Source organism: Xylaria bambusicola (genome assembly GCF_022495145.1).
Source record: "Xylaria bambusicola strain CBS 139988 unplaced genomic scaffold F5B22scaffold_15, whole genome shotgun sequence".
NCBI classification, from domain to species: Eukaryota; Fungi; Ascomycota; class Sordariomycetes; order Xylariales; family Xylariaceae; genus Xylaria; species Xylaria bambusicola.
Window position 1 is genome coordinate 154,265 of NW_025953568.1, and position 18,035 is coordinate 172,299.

Here is an 18,035-nt window from a genome sequence, read left to right on the forward strand (position 1 = left end):
GATCTTCTCTACTAAACTACCTAAATTGGACTTTTTCTCGGTCTCCCTTCGAAATGCAGGCCAAGGAAAAGTTCAGTGCTTTCTGTTACTGCCACGATGAACTTGAAATACTCGCCTGATTTGGTATAATGCTCCTATGCGTGTCACTTTTCTCCAAAGGCAATGGAAAACATTGCAGGTTGTTGGCATATATAGCAGTCCTACTAGGTATTTGAGTACCCGGTGCATCGGTTTTTACCCACACAGACACACACACATAAAAGGAAGTTCGTCCATTTCTGAACCAAGCGGCAAGCAAAATCAACGACTAACCTCAATTCATTCATCATGGCGCGACTTAAGCCCATCATGCCTAAATCTGGTATACCTGCACCTGCTGCATCTGCATCCACATCCGCATCCTTCTTTTCCCCATGTCCTGACGCGGACTTTACATCTGACAAACAGAGCGATCAAGCATCCAGCAAGACGACTACAACTGTCTCTACCCATGCCGCTAAAGGGCGACAAAGCGGCAAGGTTCAAAAGTCCAAGTCTACCAAGGCAAGGAGAGTCAACTTCATGAGACGTGGTTATGTGTAGAGTAGGCTAAAGTATCATTTTCTTTCCTAGATCACCCTTATGCATAATTATTTCAACGATGCTTACATTCCCTGGGCAGATTCTAGGCTAGTTATTCGGTCCGTCTAGTCCATCTAGGTACATCCTACCGGTTCGAGGACAACAGCCGAGTATCTACTCAACAGTTTTGAATTCATTCGACGCGAAACATGTTGCTTGGGTTCAGATAAGATTGTAAGGGATGTCAGACCAATGCTTTAGCAAAGGCCTTGTTGAAAAGGTCCAAGTGGCCATAGTTATAATAATTTTGTTCGTTGACAAGGCAAGTAGGAGGCAGGGATATCTCGGGGATGGGACTGTGGTGCTGTCATGTGAGACATGGCGAAATGGCGCGGTGATATCCCATCTGTGTGGAAATGAAACCGAGATGGACACAAAGTGGCTCATCCCTTGTGTTGATAATTTATCTGTGTCGAGGGAGCGTCGTACAAACATACACATGTACCTACTTACCAGTCTGTGGGCACGTAGTTAAGTAGAGGAAGCGATCTAGCCGAGGTTTGCGTCGTACATGTACCAAGATTGAGTTTCGGGCCGGTAGAAAGGGCTGGGTTGGGGTTCAGCTGGAAGGAAAAAAAAAAAAAAAAAGATTACTAAGCAGCTAATACTGTTAAGAGAAGTACTGTACTTAGGGGCATGTGAACAGATAGATGGGACCGGAGGTAGAGCACAAAGCTTTCATCCAATGTACGTAAGCAAGTATAGAATGGTGAGTGAAGCTGGGCTGGCCTCGTATTAATACTATAGGTAGTGCTGTATGCAGCGTAGGCGAACAACTTAGGCTGAGGTATTAGTGTAGAGACGGACATGGTGAAATTTCACACCAGCGCAAGATTCATCCGAAGTGCAGTTCTGCGTGATTGGCCAATGCTGTGATGTCAAGACGGGACTTCTGAACTAGGTCTGGTGGATTCAAGGCCTCGATCAGTCTCGACCCGAACCCGTCGAGATACCTAGATATACGTACAGTACAGTATACTTAAGTAGAGCTCGAATCTGGCATATGTACATACTTACATAGTAACTAGGTATGTCGGTACCCACTTGGCGCAGGGCAGGAGCCCACACACATCAGTACTGTAATGTAGGTACATGTACATGCATCATGTACTATGTACTGTGTATATGTAGGTATAATGTATGATGTACCTATGATGTGCGATGTGCTTGTACAACGTGGTGATGCACATCATGGCTATGAGGCGCTGATCAGCGAGTGAAAACTGGGAACAGGCGCACTACTACTGTCTGTAAGTACGGTAGGTAAGTTACCAGCTGCATCGAAACAACAATCTTCAGATTTATCATTTATTGAGACCTAGCTCGGTAGGTATCGTACCGCATCGATGCAATGCAAGGGGTACAGCCAGGGGGGCGTATTGGGAGTGGAGATCGTTCCCAGCTGTATGGTAACCCCTCGACGCGGTCAATATGCCTGTAACCCTTCGCCAAGAGGCTGTCATATAATACCTACATAGTATACAATACAAGCCTTGATAGTGTAGGTCTGATATGTCCCCTCGTTTGCCATATAAGTAAGTAGGTATGTAGGTATAGTTGCTAATATTGTGTATGTACTTATAAGCACACATAGTCTAAGTCAGTATACATACATACGTTAGGTAGGTATGTAGTTATAACCTTCCTTATATTATCCCTATCATGCTTGGGGGAAATGAGGGGGACAAAAGAATGGGACAAAACGAAAGGGGGACGCCATCAATACTATTTGCGGTGTGAATAGTTGATCTCGGCCACAAATACATCCCTATCTCCCTATTTGTACGCAAGCAAGTACGCAATAGAATTCCAGATAGACAGATATATTACACACATCCCCCACCAGGTACAACTCCAATGCTTGCAGTGTATGAGACAAAGGCGTCCAAGTAGGTAGGTGTTCAATGCTGCGAGTGCACGTGCCTGTACTTAGTAGGTAAGTAGGTAAATAACCTCCTGTAGGGAAGATCAGGTACCAGATCTGCCAAATCTGCTACATCTGCTAGATATAACAAATGATCCAACACAAATACAAACACTGATAGCTCGTAGCTCGGCCATTGGTATGCGTAGAAGGGGGCGAAGGGGGAAGGGGGGAGGGGGGAATGACACCACTACCAAGGACCAGGAACCAGCCCTCTACTCTACTTACACCGTACTCATGGAATATGGGCAAAACCATGATTCATTTGCCTACGATGATCGTTTCGCAGCAGGTCCACTTCACAAAGCCCTTCTGCTCTAACGATTCTGTCGCACAGCCGGGACACGAGACACGGGATGACCTAGTGCACACACTATCTACTAGGCCTACGACTAATAGTCCTCAAGAGCTCCCCTCGCTCCCCATTAGACCATTAGATACCGAGGATACCTACAACTACATACAATATGGAGGTATCCACACCGAAGCAGCTATTACTTAGTACACCACCGACCTAGCAGGCAAACAAGCTATGGAACCTAGGCTCGAGTCAGGTCTAAGTATCTCTGCTTTACTATATCTGAAGTGGCTCGCAAGTGAAGGCGTGTTGGTGAGTCCTGCCGTCGTCTATCCAATTCCTCGCTGGTAGGCCACAAGACAACGACGACTATGAGGCGAGACGGCGAAGATGTCGAGGCTACGGCCCAGCTAGTACGCAAGGAAAATGACGAGCACACTCACGAGAATAGCGACTTTGACTACCAGGACGATGATAGCGCACACGAAGCATACAACAACGACAGGTACCGGTCCTCGTCCAAACCGTTATGGAGGCGTCTGCCGTTTGTGTCTATGCCAAACTCGCTACCGCCTATTCTCAAGTCAAACAAATTGAACCCGCGGTTCATCGCCTTGATATTCGGTATATCATTTGTCACTACAGTTCTCGTCATTTATTCGTATAGGCCGCCCCGGCCAACCGACGCTTCACCGGCGCCTGCTGCAACGACAGCAACGACGACGACAGCGACAGCGTCACTTATATTAGCTGCTCCTACCCACACCCCTTTATTTAAGCCCGATCCAGAATTCTGCACCACTTGGCCTGTCGATGAAGATGGGAGCTACGATCTTGACTCTCAAGACCGCTCTAGTGAGATTCTTGAGCACCATAGCATTGCGCCGGAAGGGGGTTGGCGAAAACCGGAGGGCTTCAGAATCATTGCCATGGTATTTTTTGGGAGAAAGCGATACGTCGACATTCTTGATTGCTACCTACGACAGAATCTCGCATCGAACGGTGGCTATGTCGATGAAGTGTGGTTCATGGTCCACACTGAAGTCCAAGAAGACATTTCATGGCTGAATGCTCTTGTGAAGGACCTGCCTGATTACAAGATCGTCGGCCAAGAAGGCTGTCAATCGAACAACGGTAGATATGGGTGCTTGTGGGAACATGCCACGGCAGATAATACTATGTACATTAAACTTGATGATGATATCGTAAGTTGCATTCGATCCTCTCCTTATCCGACCTGGTTTGATCTAGTCTAGTCGAATCAGTACCCCCAGACTTTAGCCACCACATAGAAAAATTGTTGACAAGCTCATTCTTTCTACCAGGTTTATATCCATCAGGATGCCATACCGCAACTAGTGCATACACGACTTGCCGTACCACATGCTTACGCAGTTTCAGCCAACTTGGTCAACAGCCCCATCACGGGGATGGAACAATTCCATCATAATGCTATCTACCCATTCGTTCAGGACCCAAACAATCAACCACGCCATCATGCATCAGAGACATGGCGGCTTTCGGAGCAGGCGAGGTATCCAAAGAACAAGTTGAATAAGTGGAAAACCGGGAGCGATGAAAGTATCATGTATCCTAAGGTGCCATATCGTGGCCATCCTTTCGTTTTGCTCTCCCATGATAATTTTGATCTCCTTCAGTTAGTGCCCTGGCGTCATTTATTACCCCTACTAGACAGGTTTCTGGCTGCACTGATCCTGCGTGTTTCCGAAATATCCACCGAACTTTTGCTCTTACTGGTAATTACTGACTCTGGCTCGTAAATAGTACTTCAATGGGAAGATACGATCAAAACCCTGGCCCAGATCTTATCGCTTTTAGTCCGGTGTGGAGGTCATGGGCCATGGCTGCCCAGCAACAGTACTCTTTACTATACAATCTCGAGATGAACCAGATATCTCGCTACTTCTTTGGACTACCAGCAACATACCCGGAAGATGCCAAAGGGCCTGACGCAAATTCTACTGTGTCGACACCACAGCTAGACGACGGGGAACCTGTATTGGGTGGCGAGCAGATTTTCGACACGCAATTTCGGCGGTACAATCTCAACTTTTGCGTTGTCTGGGGCTCTGACATTAAGAAACATCTTCCCATGAACGACGACGACGAGGACGCCATTACAAGACTCATTCCCAGGTCAACGGGGCGACCATTCATTATTGATACGCGAGCTGTTGTGGGCCATTTTAGCTTCTTCACTCAGGCCGAGCAAATACGCCAGACCGATCTGCTAGACAGGTGGCGTGCGTTTGCAAACGAGGCCGTGTGTGCACCGGATAATCTCAAGAAGCCCTGGGATTTACGCTGTCCTATGTTTAACAAATAATATCTATTCTCGTGCGAGACGAGGTTTTTTTTTTCATTGGTTTCCAAAAGAAGTTTAACGATGGAAGATGAGGAAATGGCGTATTAGATACCTCGAGCGGACTTCTCATATCATCATTCTTCAGCTAAAAAGTCTTGGGAGATAAATAAAGTCGCAGGCATTTTTGGCTGCTGTTATGCATTCCACTAATTAATCAGCTAACATTGTTCAGGATCCCTGATTCCCTTAAAGGCAGAAGGCAGATTTCTAGCAGGGCGGATTCAGAGACAATGGCCGAGGAATTTCCTGGGATGGTTGCAATTTTATGGAGGGGGAACTAATACCACGACTATAAGAAGGAGGAGGCGGGTAGTGGAGAAAAAGAGAGAGCGCGTAGAGATAAAAGATAAATACCGAATCTTTGCCTGATAAGACGCTGAAATTATACGTGGAAGTTAAAGTAGGGACGATGTCGTACTTTGGTCCGTTCTATGGTCTGTTTACCAACCTTTAACGGAATGGACCAGACAACATTGAGAGATAAAAAGTCTAGGGTCGCCGATCGTGCTTATAGAATTCAATATAAAATAATAAGTCTCTCTCTGTGACTATGTTCTATATATTCTCTGGCTTTTGCATACAAATGTTAAAATATTGGTATGGAAGCCTTTAAGATTGGAGGTTCTGGCATTCAAAATTGGAATCCCCTGTTGGCATATATAGCAGTACTATTAGGTATTTGAGTACCTCCGGTCTTTGAGTCTGCCATAATAACTCTTCAATATTTGTGTCCATTGCGCGCATAATGCCTGTACCGTTACATCAGAGCTACATGCTACATCCTTCGCAAACATTCCGTACATATAGTTCTCGTCACATGTACGTGTCCTAACGGGGCTTAACTATGCATAATTTCATTACCAATAACCAAACATACCAGTTATCAAACTATTTATTGGTCAATAGCTTCCACCCAGCGCTTCTTATTATAAGGACCGTGGTAATGAAGTGGCCCTGATATTTATTAACATCCTGTGCCCTAGCTGTTGGACCTCGTTTTATCTTAGCATGTGAAACCTTTTTTTCTTTCTTATGAATACAAATGTGATATAACTGAAAGACAAGCTGCCCAACATAACAATGTTATAGAATATATGTAGATATTCTATGTAATGCTAACCATTATAAAGGGGTTTTACGCCACCTGTGGAAAAGCTTGATACCAGGAGACAAGGACAGTATGCATAACCCCTATGTTATAAGTCGTTACTCTCCTCTGGGCCTAATACGAAATGGAACGAGGGCTTTCGAAGAATCTGTTCCAAGACCAAAGCTCTTGGATTCGATTTCAATGTTATCAAGTTTGAACTCGATATCAAACTTACTAACCAGAGTGGCGAGGGTTAGTATTATGGAATTTTTGGCCAGGAACCGGCCAGGGCACATGAGACGTCCTCCTGGGAGTGAATGTTAGCTACCAATAACACTCTTCGTCTTAAGGTAACGCACCTCCATAAGGAATCCAAGATCCATCAAGGCCATCCGTAGAGAAATATGGTCCACTCCTTTCTACGGGGTCGATTTTGCCTGTCGAGGTCCCTGCAACACTCTTGCGACGCTCAGGCTTTATTGGGCCAGTTGAGTTGTCCGACGGATCAGTTATAAACCTGTCGGCACAGAATGAATTCAGAGGAAAGCGTCCCTTGTAAGTGTTCCAGAAGTCGGGGTTCATGTGTGAGAAGTGCGAGTTGACAAGACCGACACTGCGCCTCGGTAGTATGTATTGACCTAAAGGTACATTCGAATGGGAAGAATAAATGATTGTGTAAGTCTTCACATGCAAACGAAGAGTCTCGGCGTAAACAGAGTTTAGTAGAGGGTTTGCTGCAAGTTGTTTTGGGTCAATATCCTTTACATCCCGGTCACCAAACGAGTCGTGCAACTCTTGTCGCACACGCTTGGCAAGGCTTTTGTCTTGGAATATATGAATCATCGCCATGGTCGTATTTCGCACCATGTTCTCGATTGAGCTACCATAATGTTAGAGAATTATAGTTTCCGAGGTTCTGCAGGAATTCTAAATCTTACGCCCATGCGATCCCCAGATCTGAAGACGCAAGTGTAATGTCATCTTGGATATGCACAAAATGATGAGAATGAAAGAAAAGGCTATTGAAAGCCGGTAGTTGGTGTGTATCATGGCGGAATGGTTGCACTCTTTTGCTGCTTGATTACGAAGACTAGCCATTACACGATGGGATGTCTCGAGCAAACTTAGGACGACGCAAAGGGGTGACTAAACAATGCAAGACATATGAGGAAGAAATCACAAGAAGAAAGCGACCGTCCAGTGATGTTGTCATAAATCTTTGCCTAGTCCTTGCCACGTTCAACATTCAGCTTCCGAGCAGTATAACAATCCTCTCCCCACATATTATTCGTCAGCGCTTCACAATACTACCGCTGCATAGGCAAATACCGCAGACTCGGACAGCCTTAGGTAACTAATCTATCAAGTGAAGGTACTCGATATAGATGCACTTGGCGCTATCTAGTTACCCTGTCAGCGCAATATGTTCGGGCCTTTGAAGTCTTCCCCTAAGGATCAAACCAATGATTGTCGGGTTGGAGGCTGGCTGCCTATATTGTTGGTGATTCTGCAGGATGCGTTAGCTGCGTGGGCCTTCATGTCCTTAAGAGTACTGAAATCGCAAGCATTTCCCCTCGTGTCACAGGGAAGCTGCTGGGGAGGCAACCTCACAGGATTGCCCTCTTTTATACGGAAGTTTGGAACTTCCAGTACTCTGCCATTGGAAAAGTCTAACAACCTCGACGCTACCACCGAAACTAACACATATGTCGAGCTACGCTCCATAGATTATGAATACCATACACATCTAACGACCCCGAGCAGACAGGCGAAAAATCCATCAGCATGTGAAGTGACACTCCCATCCTAATAGTAACGGGTTGGTGATTGGAAAAGGCATGATGGTTGGGAATGGGGGCGGGGGTGACTGGTTTATTCTAGTCTATATCGAGAAGGACTTAGTGAAAGGCTGAGAGCCACCATGTACTTAATGGGTTATCTACGTGTAAAAATCGGCCGCTATTATCGCGGAGATCTTTGGCTATCTGACCCAACCAAAGTAAGTGAGGACCAAAACAGCCAGCTTTTTGACTTCCTCGCTGGATCATGACAACAGTGGTGATGAATTTTTAATCCGAATTATGCAAATAACGCTACTTGAAGTATGCCAAGAATTCCCTATAGGGTATAGGGATAATTCGGATATTGGTCAAACAGGGTGCTTATCCCTTTTTTCATTACCTGTTGGGATGCCTATTTATGTAGTCTTGTATTCCACAGTTGTTTCTCTGACAAAGAGGGGCGCACTCGTTAAATGATCTATTTACTTGCCTAACTCTTACACATTGTCTATATTGCTATCATTGTGGTCGCGATGCCAGTCCACAGGCTCACCTTTACGACTATTGGCGTGGCGTTGATCGCTCTTCTCCTTTCCTGGAGATCATCTCTACTTTCGCCCACCACGATTGCAATACCACCTGTGGTCGGCCGAAACAACACAGCTCTATTCCTAGTAACGAGTGACTACGGGCTGTCTAATGTCCATGTAGCCACTGCGCAAGCTCTATTAGAACGGCACACTCACGTCCAGCTGCATTTCAGCTCTTTTAAGGGGATGGCGCCAAGGCTAGAACGCCTCTCTTCGCACAAGAAGACGTCACAAGGAAAAGAGGTTATGTTTCATCCTATTGACGGCTTGTCGGTCATCGATTCATGTCGCACATTTGGCAAGAATACTTCAAATTCTATCCACCCCCCCGGGTGGGCAGGTATTAGTCAGTTATGCAAAGACATGCAATTGTTCATCTCGCCGTGGACAGGAGAAGATCACCTAGCAATCTACGAGCAACTGAGCAGAATAATCGACGAAGTCAATCCTGCTGTTGTCGTGTTAGACACTCTTTTTCGCCCAGCTATTGATGCAACAAGGGACAAGAATCGTTTGCACGCCATCATCAGCCCGAATACGTTGATAGAAAACTTCCCTGCTGAGCAACCATGGGGGAAAATGTTTTGGAAATATCCTGCGTAGGTTTTTGCTATCCGACCATAACTCAACTTACTGATTGAAGGACACTAGCTTGGGCTCTGGATTCCCATACCCTGTACCATGGAACAAAATCCCTGAAAATATCCTGCTAAACTTGAAATTTATATCGACGATGCTATGGATGCCAGATATACGGGATAAACAAAGATATCTCGAGTCAAAAGGTCTCAAAGATCCTATCAACTTTTTTGCATTGCATCGGCCAGACGTGCCCTGGCTCTCTCAAACTATGCCTGAAGCAGCAATCCCCGTTGATGTCATCCCCCAGAACGTGACGTGCACAGGTCCTATCACGTTATCTGTAGGCACGGTCGCTGAACAAGATGAAGAACTTGCCGAATGGCTAATAAGAGCGCCGACTGTTCTTGTCAATCTGGGGTCTGGCTTTGAGTTCTCTGAGCAAAACGCTATCATCATGGCAGAGGCTATTACCAAAATCCTTGATTCGAGCAATGTCCAAGTATTGTGGAAAATTAAGAAGGATAGCTCGTATACTGACCAATTCCTGGAGCCTCTCCTCCCGTTTGCCGATGTCGGTAGAGTGAAGGTCGAGCGCTGGCTGGCTGCCGATCCATCATCGCTGTTAGAATCTGGGCACGTCATTGCATCTGTTCACCATGGAGGTTCTGGCTGTTATCATGAAGCCATTAGGTAGGTTCTTTGCCCTATCATGACTTTACGCAAGCATTCACTAACCCAGGCCTGCAGCGCCGGGATCCCCCAGGTGATCTTACCACAGTGGCTAGATCTATATGGGTTCGCGCAGCTGGCCGAGTATACTGGCGTGGGCGTGTGGGCATGCCGAGAGACCAGTCCAATGTGGACCGTCAGTTGCCTATCTGGTGCTATTTTGAGTGTGATCAATGGAAGTCAGCGTCAATCTTTTCGGGACAAGGCCCAAGCGCTTCAATTGTTGGCGCAAGCCAATCCTGGTCGATACATCGCGGCGTCGGAGATTGCAAGACTAGCAGGCACTGGCACATGAAAGTTATAGCCAACATGCATGATTCACTGGCCACGGTAGCTTGAGAGCTAGTACTTTATAGGGAAGAGAGCCGAATACTGGAATCGCGTGTGAGAGAATGTGGACATTACCTTCATTGTTCAAACTGATCAACCACAAGTTCAACAGTCGACAGTATCAGGCTTAACGGACGGGTCTCGCTGGGTGTCTATCACACTCTATTTGAGCCGCCAATACGCCAAGTGGCACTAGACATGGGATATTTAGCCAATCACACTAGAATATGTAGCTAACATTCAGTATGTTTTGACCCATTTCTGGCTTGGTAGCTATGTGGCGTAAGGCTGCGGCAGGTGGGCCGACCATGACTCAAATTTTTTATCGTCAGATCTTTATCACGCCCCCGCCCCTCAACTCACATGAGGCCAATGTGTTCGGCAAGACAGCGATCATCACTGGGTCTAACGGCGGCATAGGCTTTGAGTGTGCCTCTCAGTTGCTCGATCTGGGAGTCGGCAAGCTAACCCTCGCTGTGCGCAGAGTGGAGTCCGGGGATGAGGCAGCGAGGAGAATCTGCGGAAAAAATTGAAGTATGGAAGCTAGATATGTCCGAGTATGACTCCATCATGGCTTTCACGAAGCGTGCCGATGCTCTCGCTCGACTGGACATAGTGATCTTGAACGCAGGTGTTCGCAAAGGTACAGAAGTATTCAACGCATCTACCGGATACGAGGAAAGCATACAAGTCAACTTTCTATCATCTTTTCTGCTCCTGGTTCAGTTACTTCCAATCATCAAAGCCAAGAGACAAAACTCCGAACCTGGTCGCATCACCCTTGTCTCCTCAGACTCGGCTCGGATGGCTTTGCTAGAAGAACGAAACGAGTCTCCTATCCTGCCTGCCTTTAAGAGGAATCGCGCGGTTTTCAATAGTGGCGAGCAATACTACGTACAACAGGTCGAAGGTGCTCGTGCAACTTGTGATGAGCCAAGCTCTGTTGCAAACATCAACATGGCCACCCCCGGCTTCTGCCGTGGTACAGGCATCATGCGGGAACTATACAGTCCTTTAGTCGCGTTTGTTGCAGACAATGTCACCCGCTTGTTCGGCAGGTCTGCCACAGTTGGTGCCCGTGTCATTGTCAATGGTTGTCTCAAGGATATTGAAACTAAGGCTGTTCAGACCCCACATGATCACACGCCACTTTGTGTGCAACAAGAACCATGCAGATGTTGACGCATAAGTACTTCGTTGATACGCGGCGATCCTAACACAACTGTCACGTTTCTAAAGTTCAGCTAAGGGTAGTACCGGTACGCACAGGTATCTGCGTAAAGTACCTACCGGTACTTAGCGTTGGCTAACTACTGCCAGTTCCTGCGATGGGGTGGGTATTCCCCACTTTCTTTCGGGACGGCCCGCGTGCGTAGTCCCCACCTATTTTTACATACAGCTTTAGAGCTACCTTTGGTACTAGCCGCTGGCCATCACTTTTAATTGTTCGGCTACGGGTAACCAACCCTATACGGGCTTTTCTGCAAAGTGAATGGGCAAAATGAGTTCAGCCCACCCCTATAAACCTGAGAGTAGTCAACCTATTCTAGGTAGGCTTGCAAAACTGACCTTGTTAGGTAGGCACTCTTAGCAGGCTAGCTTTGGAGGCTATCCCGCCCATAGTGACTTGCCCGCAAAATTCCCCTATCTTGAGTACATGCCAAGACCAGTCTAACAGGGGGCCGGGGAGAGGTAGGAGAGTATACCATAGGAGACATACCCCTGTATCCATTCTTGTTTTGCTAGCCGTCATAGATTCCGGCTTCGTGGTGCCCCCATCAGATCTACGGCCCTGGCTCGGCTGGTATTGGCGTATAAATTCAATCGCCTACACCTATGAAAGCTTGATGCTCAACGAAGTAAGCAATCCGGTATATTAATTAGAATATGACTCGACTAACCCAGTATAGATGGGAAATCGGTCATTCAGCTGTTCAACAACTGTGCCAGATGGTGCCACATATGCAGACATACAGACAAGTAACAGGATCTGTGTTGCTATCGGGGGTGTCACGGACGAACAGGAGGTCCATGGTTCTACATATCTGTTGGCTAAATACGGATACTAGTCTGATCACCTTTGGAGGTACTTGCTTCTCGATGATATTGATCAGTAGCTCAGTTAGCTGACATTCGGAGATGGAAACCTGGCCATTCTTTATGCTATGATGTTGGCGTTTTGTATTGTTCACCTTGTTGCGGCCCAGTTGGTGCCCATGCAGCCATCGAGGGGTGAAGTCTTGCAATTTAGGAGCAGGAAAGTTCGCTCTAAGGATCCCTATAGCAATATGGAATCGGGTAATTTCACGAGGCGCGGAAAAGGCCGACAGTATGCTAGTCCACCGGTCAACCAGGATCTAGTGTCCACAACAGATACCGTCCAGGATACCACCAGGCCTCCCCGACAGACCTCTAGCGTCTATTGGAAGTCCCTAGGATACGCACTCCAGAGTCGACATAATACGCACCAGATTCTTCAAGATATTGAAGGTTGGGTTATGCCAGGGACACTAACTGCCCTTATGGTAAGATATCGCATAGTCCACGCAGCCTGCTTACCTGGCTAACTACGGATGGTTCGTTTACCTCTAACCTAGGGTCCCACTGGCGCTGGTAAGACCACTTTGTTAGACGTTTTATCTCACCGAACGACAACTGGGGTCATTACTGGGCAATCAACCATTTCGGAGTGTTACACGTGTAACCTCTGTACCGGTTGAAGAATGCAGTTCGCCTTGCACTTCGGCCGTACGAAGGACCATAGCAGGCTGTTCATGACCTTCCAAGACATGCAGGCAATATTGGGCGATATTGGAAAGTGAGGTTATACAGACTTCGCTTCTTGAAACAGACCCTAGAGACCCAGGCGGTCTGGGCTGGCAGATCATTTGTATATAGAGTCATCTCAAGCCACCAACAGCCGAGAAGGAGTTGGTTGGTCAAGGACTACTGCAGCCCTAGTTGATCATTGTAATCAGAATCCTCAGTTCCAAGCCCAGTTCAACTGCCCTTGTTATACGGAGCGAATCAAGTCTGGTTTAAGCTGCCAACGACGCATCGGGTATGCTCAGCAACAAGACGTCCATCTCCCATCTACAACGGTCCGGGAAGCTCTTGAGTTTAGCGCTTTGCTCAGACAGCCCAGCAAGATCTCAAAAAGAGAAAAGTTGGACTATGTGGAGACAGTCTTGGAGATGCTTAATATGCAATCGTATGCCGATGCGATAATTGGTCAACCTGGGGAAGGTCTTAACACAGAACAGCGTAAACGATTGACCATTGCCGTCGAGATGGTTGCTAAGCCGGATCTTTTGCTGTTTCTTGGTACGTCATGGCACTACCCTTGCAATCAATAAATTCCGGATCAACCTCGCCATCCACACTAGGCTGATATTCTTACAGATGAACCGACATCGGGACTTAACAGCCAGATAGCATGGTCTATCTGCTCCTTGTTGCGCAAACTAGCGAGCAATGGCCAAACCATACTCTGCACGATCCATCAGCCCTCTTCTCAGCTTTTCAACATGTATGATCGTCTACTCCTCCTAAACAAGAATGGAAGAACAGTATATTTCGGCGATATTGGTGTTAATGGTTCCATTATGACAAGGTATTTTGAAGAAAATGGGGCACCTAAGTGCCACCCTGACGAGAACCCAGCAGAATGGATGATGAATTTTACTACTGTTGACCTGACTGACGAGACAGCTATTGAGCAAGACTCAAGAGGCGGGGAATGGTCACAAAAATGGCAGCGCGGAGAATGCAGGAAGTTAGTCTTGCGATAGATTGTAGAGGCTGATATTTCGCAGTCTGCTCAGTCTTCTTCCCATGCGGAAGGTGGCGATGAATATGCGACCTCGTATTGGTGCCAGGTCGGATTCCTCACGAAGCGTATTTTTCGGGACCAGTGCAGAGATGGGACTTATCTTTATACGAAAGTCACTCTTTCAGTCGGCCTGGTAAGCCCTCCCACACTCAGAGTCAGCCGCCTATTTCCAACATTCAGCTTACTCGCTTTCACAGGCTTTTATCAATGGCATATCCTTTCTAAACACCCAACTCAGTATTCAGGGTGTTACTAGTATTCTGTTCTCCTCTTTCCTCCTCCTGCAGATGTTCACAAGTGTCGGTCAGCTTGTCAGCACTCGCCTTGCTGCTAACCGCGACCTTTTCGAATCGCGCGAGCGGAATTCGAAAATGTACTCATGGTATGCTCTTCTTATAGCTAATATACTAATCGAATCGTCATGGAAAATTTTGATTTCGATCCCCATGTTTGTTGTATGATACTATCCCACCGGCTTGCAGCATAATGGCGATGTAATGTTTGGAACCCTTGAACGTGGAGCGTTGGTTCTGGTTCTAGTATTTTTCTTCAACATCTGGTCATGCACATTGTGCCAGGTGTTTGCCGCGAGCCTCTCGCAGCCTGGGACCGCTTTACAGTTAGCAACATTGTTTTACTGGCTCTCTCTCCCGTTTTGCGGGTAAGTACCTTCCGAGCTCGTGTAACCCTATATTGTTTAGGTTGTGTTGCTGACATGGAATACAGAGTCATTATCTCACCGAATAGCCTACCTAATTTCTGGATTTTCTTGTATCGCTCTTCTCCCCTTACATACTTCGTACAAGGAATAGCAGTGGCTGGACTCTCCGGTGCCTATATAACATGCGCGCCGGTTGAGCTTATCCAAATCCCGGTTCCTGATATTCGACGCCTTCAGGATTGTAGGCAATATCTAGAGGCTTATATTCTCGAGTCCGATGGCTACCTCGTGAACGCGGATGCCACAGATTATTGCCAATTTTGCCCAGTATCCAATGCTCACTCTGTCTTAGGACAACTCGGCATTGAGACGAGGGATCCATGGCACAATGCATATCTTCTATCTTCCTACATCGTCTTTAATGTTCTGGCGATATTCCTTGTGTACCGTTGGTCTAGAGTAAGTAAGGGCAAGAGTCTCTAGGCGTATCATGACGATATGAACAACATGCAAACTGGGTCTCCTGGTTATGTTGCGCATATTTTGAGTCGCGGTCATTGGATATGAGAGGTTGGGATTGTTGATATGAGGTTTTCAAAGCATCTTCTCATTGTAATTGTGTCTGACGGTGTACGTAAGCTTGTCAAGAAAGAGCCGTGTCAGCAGGGTAGTCTACGCTCCAATTACTAGTAGAGATAGCTCAACTAGCTTCCGCTCACCCCTAGCAGATCCCCTATATCAAACTGGCTATTTGACAACCACCGCCTTGAATACTTTTACTTACTAATACTCAGCTAGTAAGTAAATACTAAAGAATTACTAATTCAGTACTTACTATTCTCACAACCCTGCTAATGGCCTAAGACCGCTTGGAGTATTCTCCTCGATAGTCGGGGCATCTGAAGCTGTGCCAAACGGAACGACACCCTCTGTCTGGCGGTCTTCCATGAGAGACTGTATGAAGGAGTGGCCTCATTCCACTCATGTTCGTTAACGGCCAATATTCTAAAGTTTATAGCAAGACTTTCTGCATGGATCATATCTCACTATCTCTAACATCGGGTTTTCCAACGCGGTGGGCTTACTTGTGTACAAGTTAATATACCATTATACCTCCATGAACGCCCTTCACCCCTCCAACCGTCAAACATCGTTTAGTCATGTAATCGCAATCCCATTCGTCCTACCAAACAAGCCTAAATTCATAAAGAAAACACTCAATTTTCCCGTGCATTCGTCTTAGCACTGACTTCAGCCGTCATCTTCAAACTCCTCGGTGCGTCCTCACGGGGCATGTACAGCTCGACCAGCCGTAGGCCATGGTAATTGGTAGCGAAGTCCTCGTCGGCAAGCAAGGTCTCCAGTTCGCCGGGCGTGTGCACCGCATAGCTCTTGACTGTCGCGGGCGAACCGCCGAAGACGGTGCCTAGTTCCCGGTACTGCCACGTCGCCACGTCGTTGTACGAGGCGTCCATGCCGTGGATGAAGCGCTCGATCGTGTAACCATCGTTACAGATGACGAAACTGGTACGCGAGTTAGTGTTTTGATTTCCACCGCTTGCGTTTTCAGGGATCAGAAAATGAAAGTAATGATCAAGGTCGACTTACATGATGACATCCAAACCATGCTTGATCATGGTACTGATCTCTTGTGCTGTGAGTTGCAGACTGCCATCGCCCTCGAACAGGATCGTTCGGCGCTTTCCGCCAGTGTCCTTCGCCGCGAGGGCAGCGCCTTGACACGCACCCACAGCCCAGCCTATGCTGCCCCAGAGGGTCTGGTTCAAGGCCGTGACGTTGGGCGGGAATATCGTTTCCCAAATTCCAAAGTTAGCCGTGCCCGTCTCCGACACGATGATGTCGCCTTCCCGGAAGAAATTGGAGATCCGCGGCCAGAACCACGCCTGCTTAATCGGCCCATTGATGCCCTCAAGCGCCGCTTCTGGAGATGGTGATGGAGTTGGTAGGGACTGCACCTTGAGCTTCTCCGTGTCGACACGCTGCGTGATCTTGCGCAATACACCTCGCATCTTGACGCCTGGATACTCGGAATACCGGACGACACAATGGTCGGTGTGGAAGTCGATCGTGTTGAGCTGGGACAGGCGGTATGAGAAGCCGGCCGTATTGAAATCGCTCTTCAGGGAACCGATGCTCAGTACAAGGTCTGAACCTTCAACCATTGTTTTGATCTCGGGATGGCTGGCGCTACCGGCGTAGACGCCACCGTAAGAAGAGTGAGTTTCGTCGATGGCGCTCTTGCCCATTGGTGTCACGAATACGGGGAGTTTTGTCTTGTCGATGAACGCGTGCACCTCCTCCAGTACACGGGACCGCACGGCGCACGCATCGACGAGGACAACCGGCCGCTGGGCAGCATGCAAATATTTCAGTACGACATCGACTACGTAGTCCTCCTTCGCCTCTTCATTCGCCGGTTCCGAAAGGTCGATCTCCTTATCTAACAGCTCTCCTTCAACCTTTTTCGTCACCATATCAGTCGGCAGCATGATATAGACGGGGCGGGTACGTAGGTAGCACTCGCGTAGCGCATGGTCTATCTGAGAGGCGATCTCGGCTGGATCGTTCAGCTTGGCCACGACACAGGAGATGCCGGCGCTCATGTTGGCGAAGGCATTGAAGTCGCCGTTGCCCAGCGTATGATGTAGCAGCATGCCGCTGCGCTGAGAGATGGTTGATGGGCACCCTACAATGTGCACAACGGGTACCATCTCGCTGTAAGCACCAGCTAAACCGTTGATGGCGGAAAGCTCGCCGACACCGAAAGTGGTGACGATAGCGCCCATGCCTTTGACTCTTGCATAGCCATCGGCGGCATATGCTGCCAAGAAAGCGGTTAGTTGAGGGCTATCTGTCTAAAATTGATGTGGGACGGCTCACCTGCGTTGAGTTCATTGCAATTGCCAACCCATTCGAGCCCAAGTTGGGGTATGTAGTCCAGGGCGACTAGGTTGAAGTCACCTGGTAAGCCATGGATGGAGCGAATACCAATCTGGCGGAGTCGTGTGAAAAGGTACTCAGCAACATCCACCGGCTTATTGAGATTGGTGGTCCTGATGTCACTTTGCGGCATTCTGGTAGGGGGGGGGGGGGGGGGGGGGGTTTAAAATGATCGTGTTCTGTTTGTTTATAAAAAAAAGATTTTTTTTTTTTTTTATACGTATTGGTTTTTTTTGTTTAAAAAATCAAA

The 18,035-nt window shown here is 47.4% G+C and overlaps 6 protein-coding genes across 6 annotated transcripts; 4 read left to right on the top strand and 2 right to left on the bottom strand.

Moving 5' to 3' along the window:
* Nucleotides 1-3,214: 3,214 nt before the first annotated feature.
* On the top strand, nt 3,215-5,190 carry F5B22DRAFT_645426 (uncharacterized protein; the record flags this gene model as incomplete). The annotated part of the gene is made up of 3 exons (XM_047978582.1): nt 3,215-4,048; nt 4,169-4,500; nt 4,629-5,190. The coding sequence occupies 3 exons, from the start codon at nt 3,215-3,217 to the stop codon at nt 5,188-5,190; spliced, it is 1,728 nt and encodes a 575-aa protein (XP_047831823.1).
* A 993-nt stretch (nt 5,191-6,183) lies between these two features.
* F5B22DRAFT_96415 (cytochrome P450) lies at nt 6,184-7,493 on the bottom strand. The gene is made up of 3 exons (XM_047980734.1): nt 7,258-7,493; nt 6,679-7,199; nt 6,184-6,626 (listed from the first exon to the last, which is right to left on the bottom strand). The coding sequence occupies exons 2-3, from the start codon at nt 7,184-7,186 to the stop codon at nt 6,436-6,438; spliced, it is 699 nt and encodes a 232-aa protein (XP_047831824.1). The 5' UTR covers nt 7,187-7,199; nt 7,258-7,493; the 3' UTR covers nt 6,184-6,435.
* A 1,140-nt stretch (nt 7,494-8,633) lies between these two features.
* F5B22DRAFT_645428 (UDP-Glycosyltransferase/glycogen phosphorylase) lies at nt 8,634-10,296 on the top strand (the record flags this gene model as incomplete). The annotated part of the gene is made up of 3 exons (XM_047978583.1): nt 8,634-9,289; nt 9,342-9,962; nt 10,020-10,296. The coding sequence occupies 3 exons, from the start codon at nt 8,634-8,636 to the stop codon at nt 10,294-10,296; spliced, it is 1,554 nt and encodes a 517-aa protein (XP_047831825.1).
* Nucleotides 10,297-10,585: 289 nt separating this feature from the next.
* F5B22DRAFT_96303 (uncharacterized protein) lies at nt 10,586-11,709 on the top strand. The gene has a single exon (XM_047980733.1). The coding sequence runs from the start codon at nt 10,830-10,832 to the stop codon at nt 11,511-11,513; it is 684 nt and encodes a 227-aa protein (XP_047831826.1). The 5' UTR covers nt 10,586-10,829; the 3' UTR covers nt 11,514-11,709.
* An 838-nt stretch (nt 11,710-12,547) lies between these two features.
* F5B22DRAFT_635623 (P-loop containing nucleoside triphosphate hydrolase protein) lies at nt 12,548-15,307 on the top strand (the record flags this gene model as incomplete). Its single annotated transcript, XM_047977171.1, has 10 exons — nt 12,548-12,856; nt 12,929-13,022; nt 13,326-13,655; nt 13,734-13,860; nt 13,897-14,110; nt 14,147-14,296; nt 14,361-14,618; nt 14,742-14,824; nt 14,890-15,037; nt 15,098-15,307. The coding sequence occupies 10 exons, from the start codon at nt 12,548-12,550 to the stop codon at nt 15,305-15,307; spliced, it is 1,923 nt and encodes a 640-aa protein (XP_047831827.1).
* A 622-nt stretch (nt 15,308-15,929) lies between these two features.
* F5B22DRAFT_96738 (thiamine pyrophosphate enzyme) lies at nt 15,930-17,933 on the bottom strand. The gene is made up of 3 exons (XM_047980737.1): nt 17,726-17,933; nt 16,433-17,666; nt 15,930-16,348 (listed from the first exon to the last, which is right to left on the bottom strand). The coding sequence occupies exons 1-3, from the start codon at nt 17,916-17,918 to the stop codon at nt 16,042-16,044; spliced, it is 1,734 nt and encodes a 577-aa protein (XP_047831828.1). The 5' UTR covers nt 17,919-17,933; the 3' UTR covers nt 15,930-16,041.
* Between the last annotated feature and the right edge of the window lie 102 nt (nt 17,934-18,035).

Excerpts from the sequence above, each read along its gene's own strand:
- F5B22DRAFT_96415 (XM_047980734.1), bottom strand. The coding sequence starts at position 7,186 with ATGGTGCGAAATACGACCATGGCGATGATTCATATATTCCAAGACAAA. Across the intron at positions 6,627-6,678 it reads ATCTTGGATTCCTTATGGAG|GAGGACGTCTCATGTGCCCT; the intron begins GTGCGTTACCTT and ends ATTCACTCCCAG.
- F5B22DRAFT_96303 (XM_047980733.1), top strand. The coding sequence starts at position 10,830 with ATGAGGCAGCGAGGAGAATCTGCGGAAAAAATTGAAGTATGGAAGCTA.
- F5B22DRAFT_96738 (XM_047980737.1), bottom strand. The coding sequence starts at position 17,918 with ATGCCGCAAAGTGACATCAGGACCACCAATCTCAATAAGCCGGTGGAT. Across the intron at positions 17,667-17,725 it reads TTGCAATGAACTCAACGCAG|CATATGCCGCCGATGGCTAT; the intron begins GTGAGCCGTCCC and ends CTTTCTTGGCAG. Across the intron at positions 16,349-16,432 it reads CATGGTTTGGATGTCATCAT|TTTCGTCATCTGTAACGATG; the intron begins GTAAGTCGACCT and ends CTCGCGTACCAG.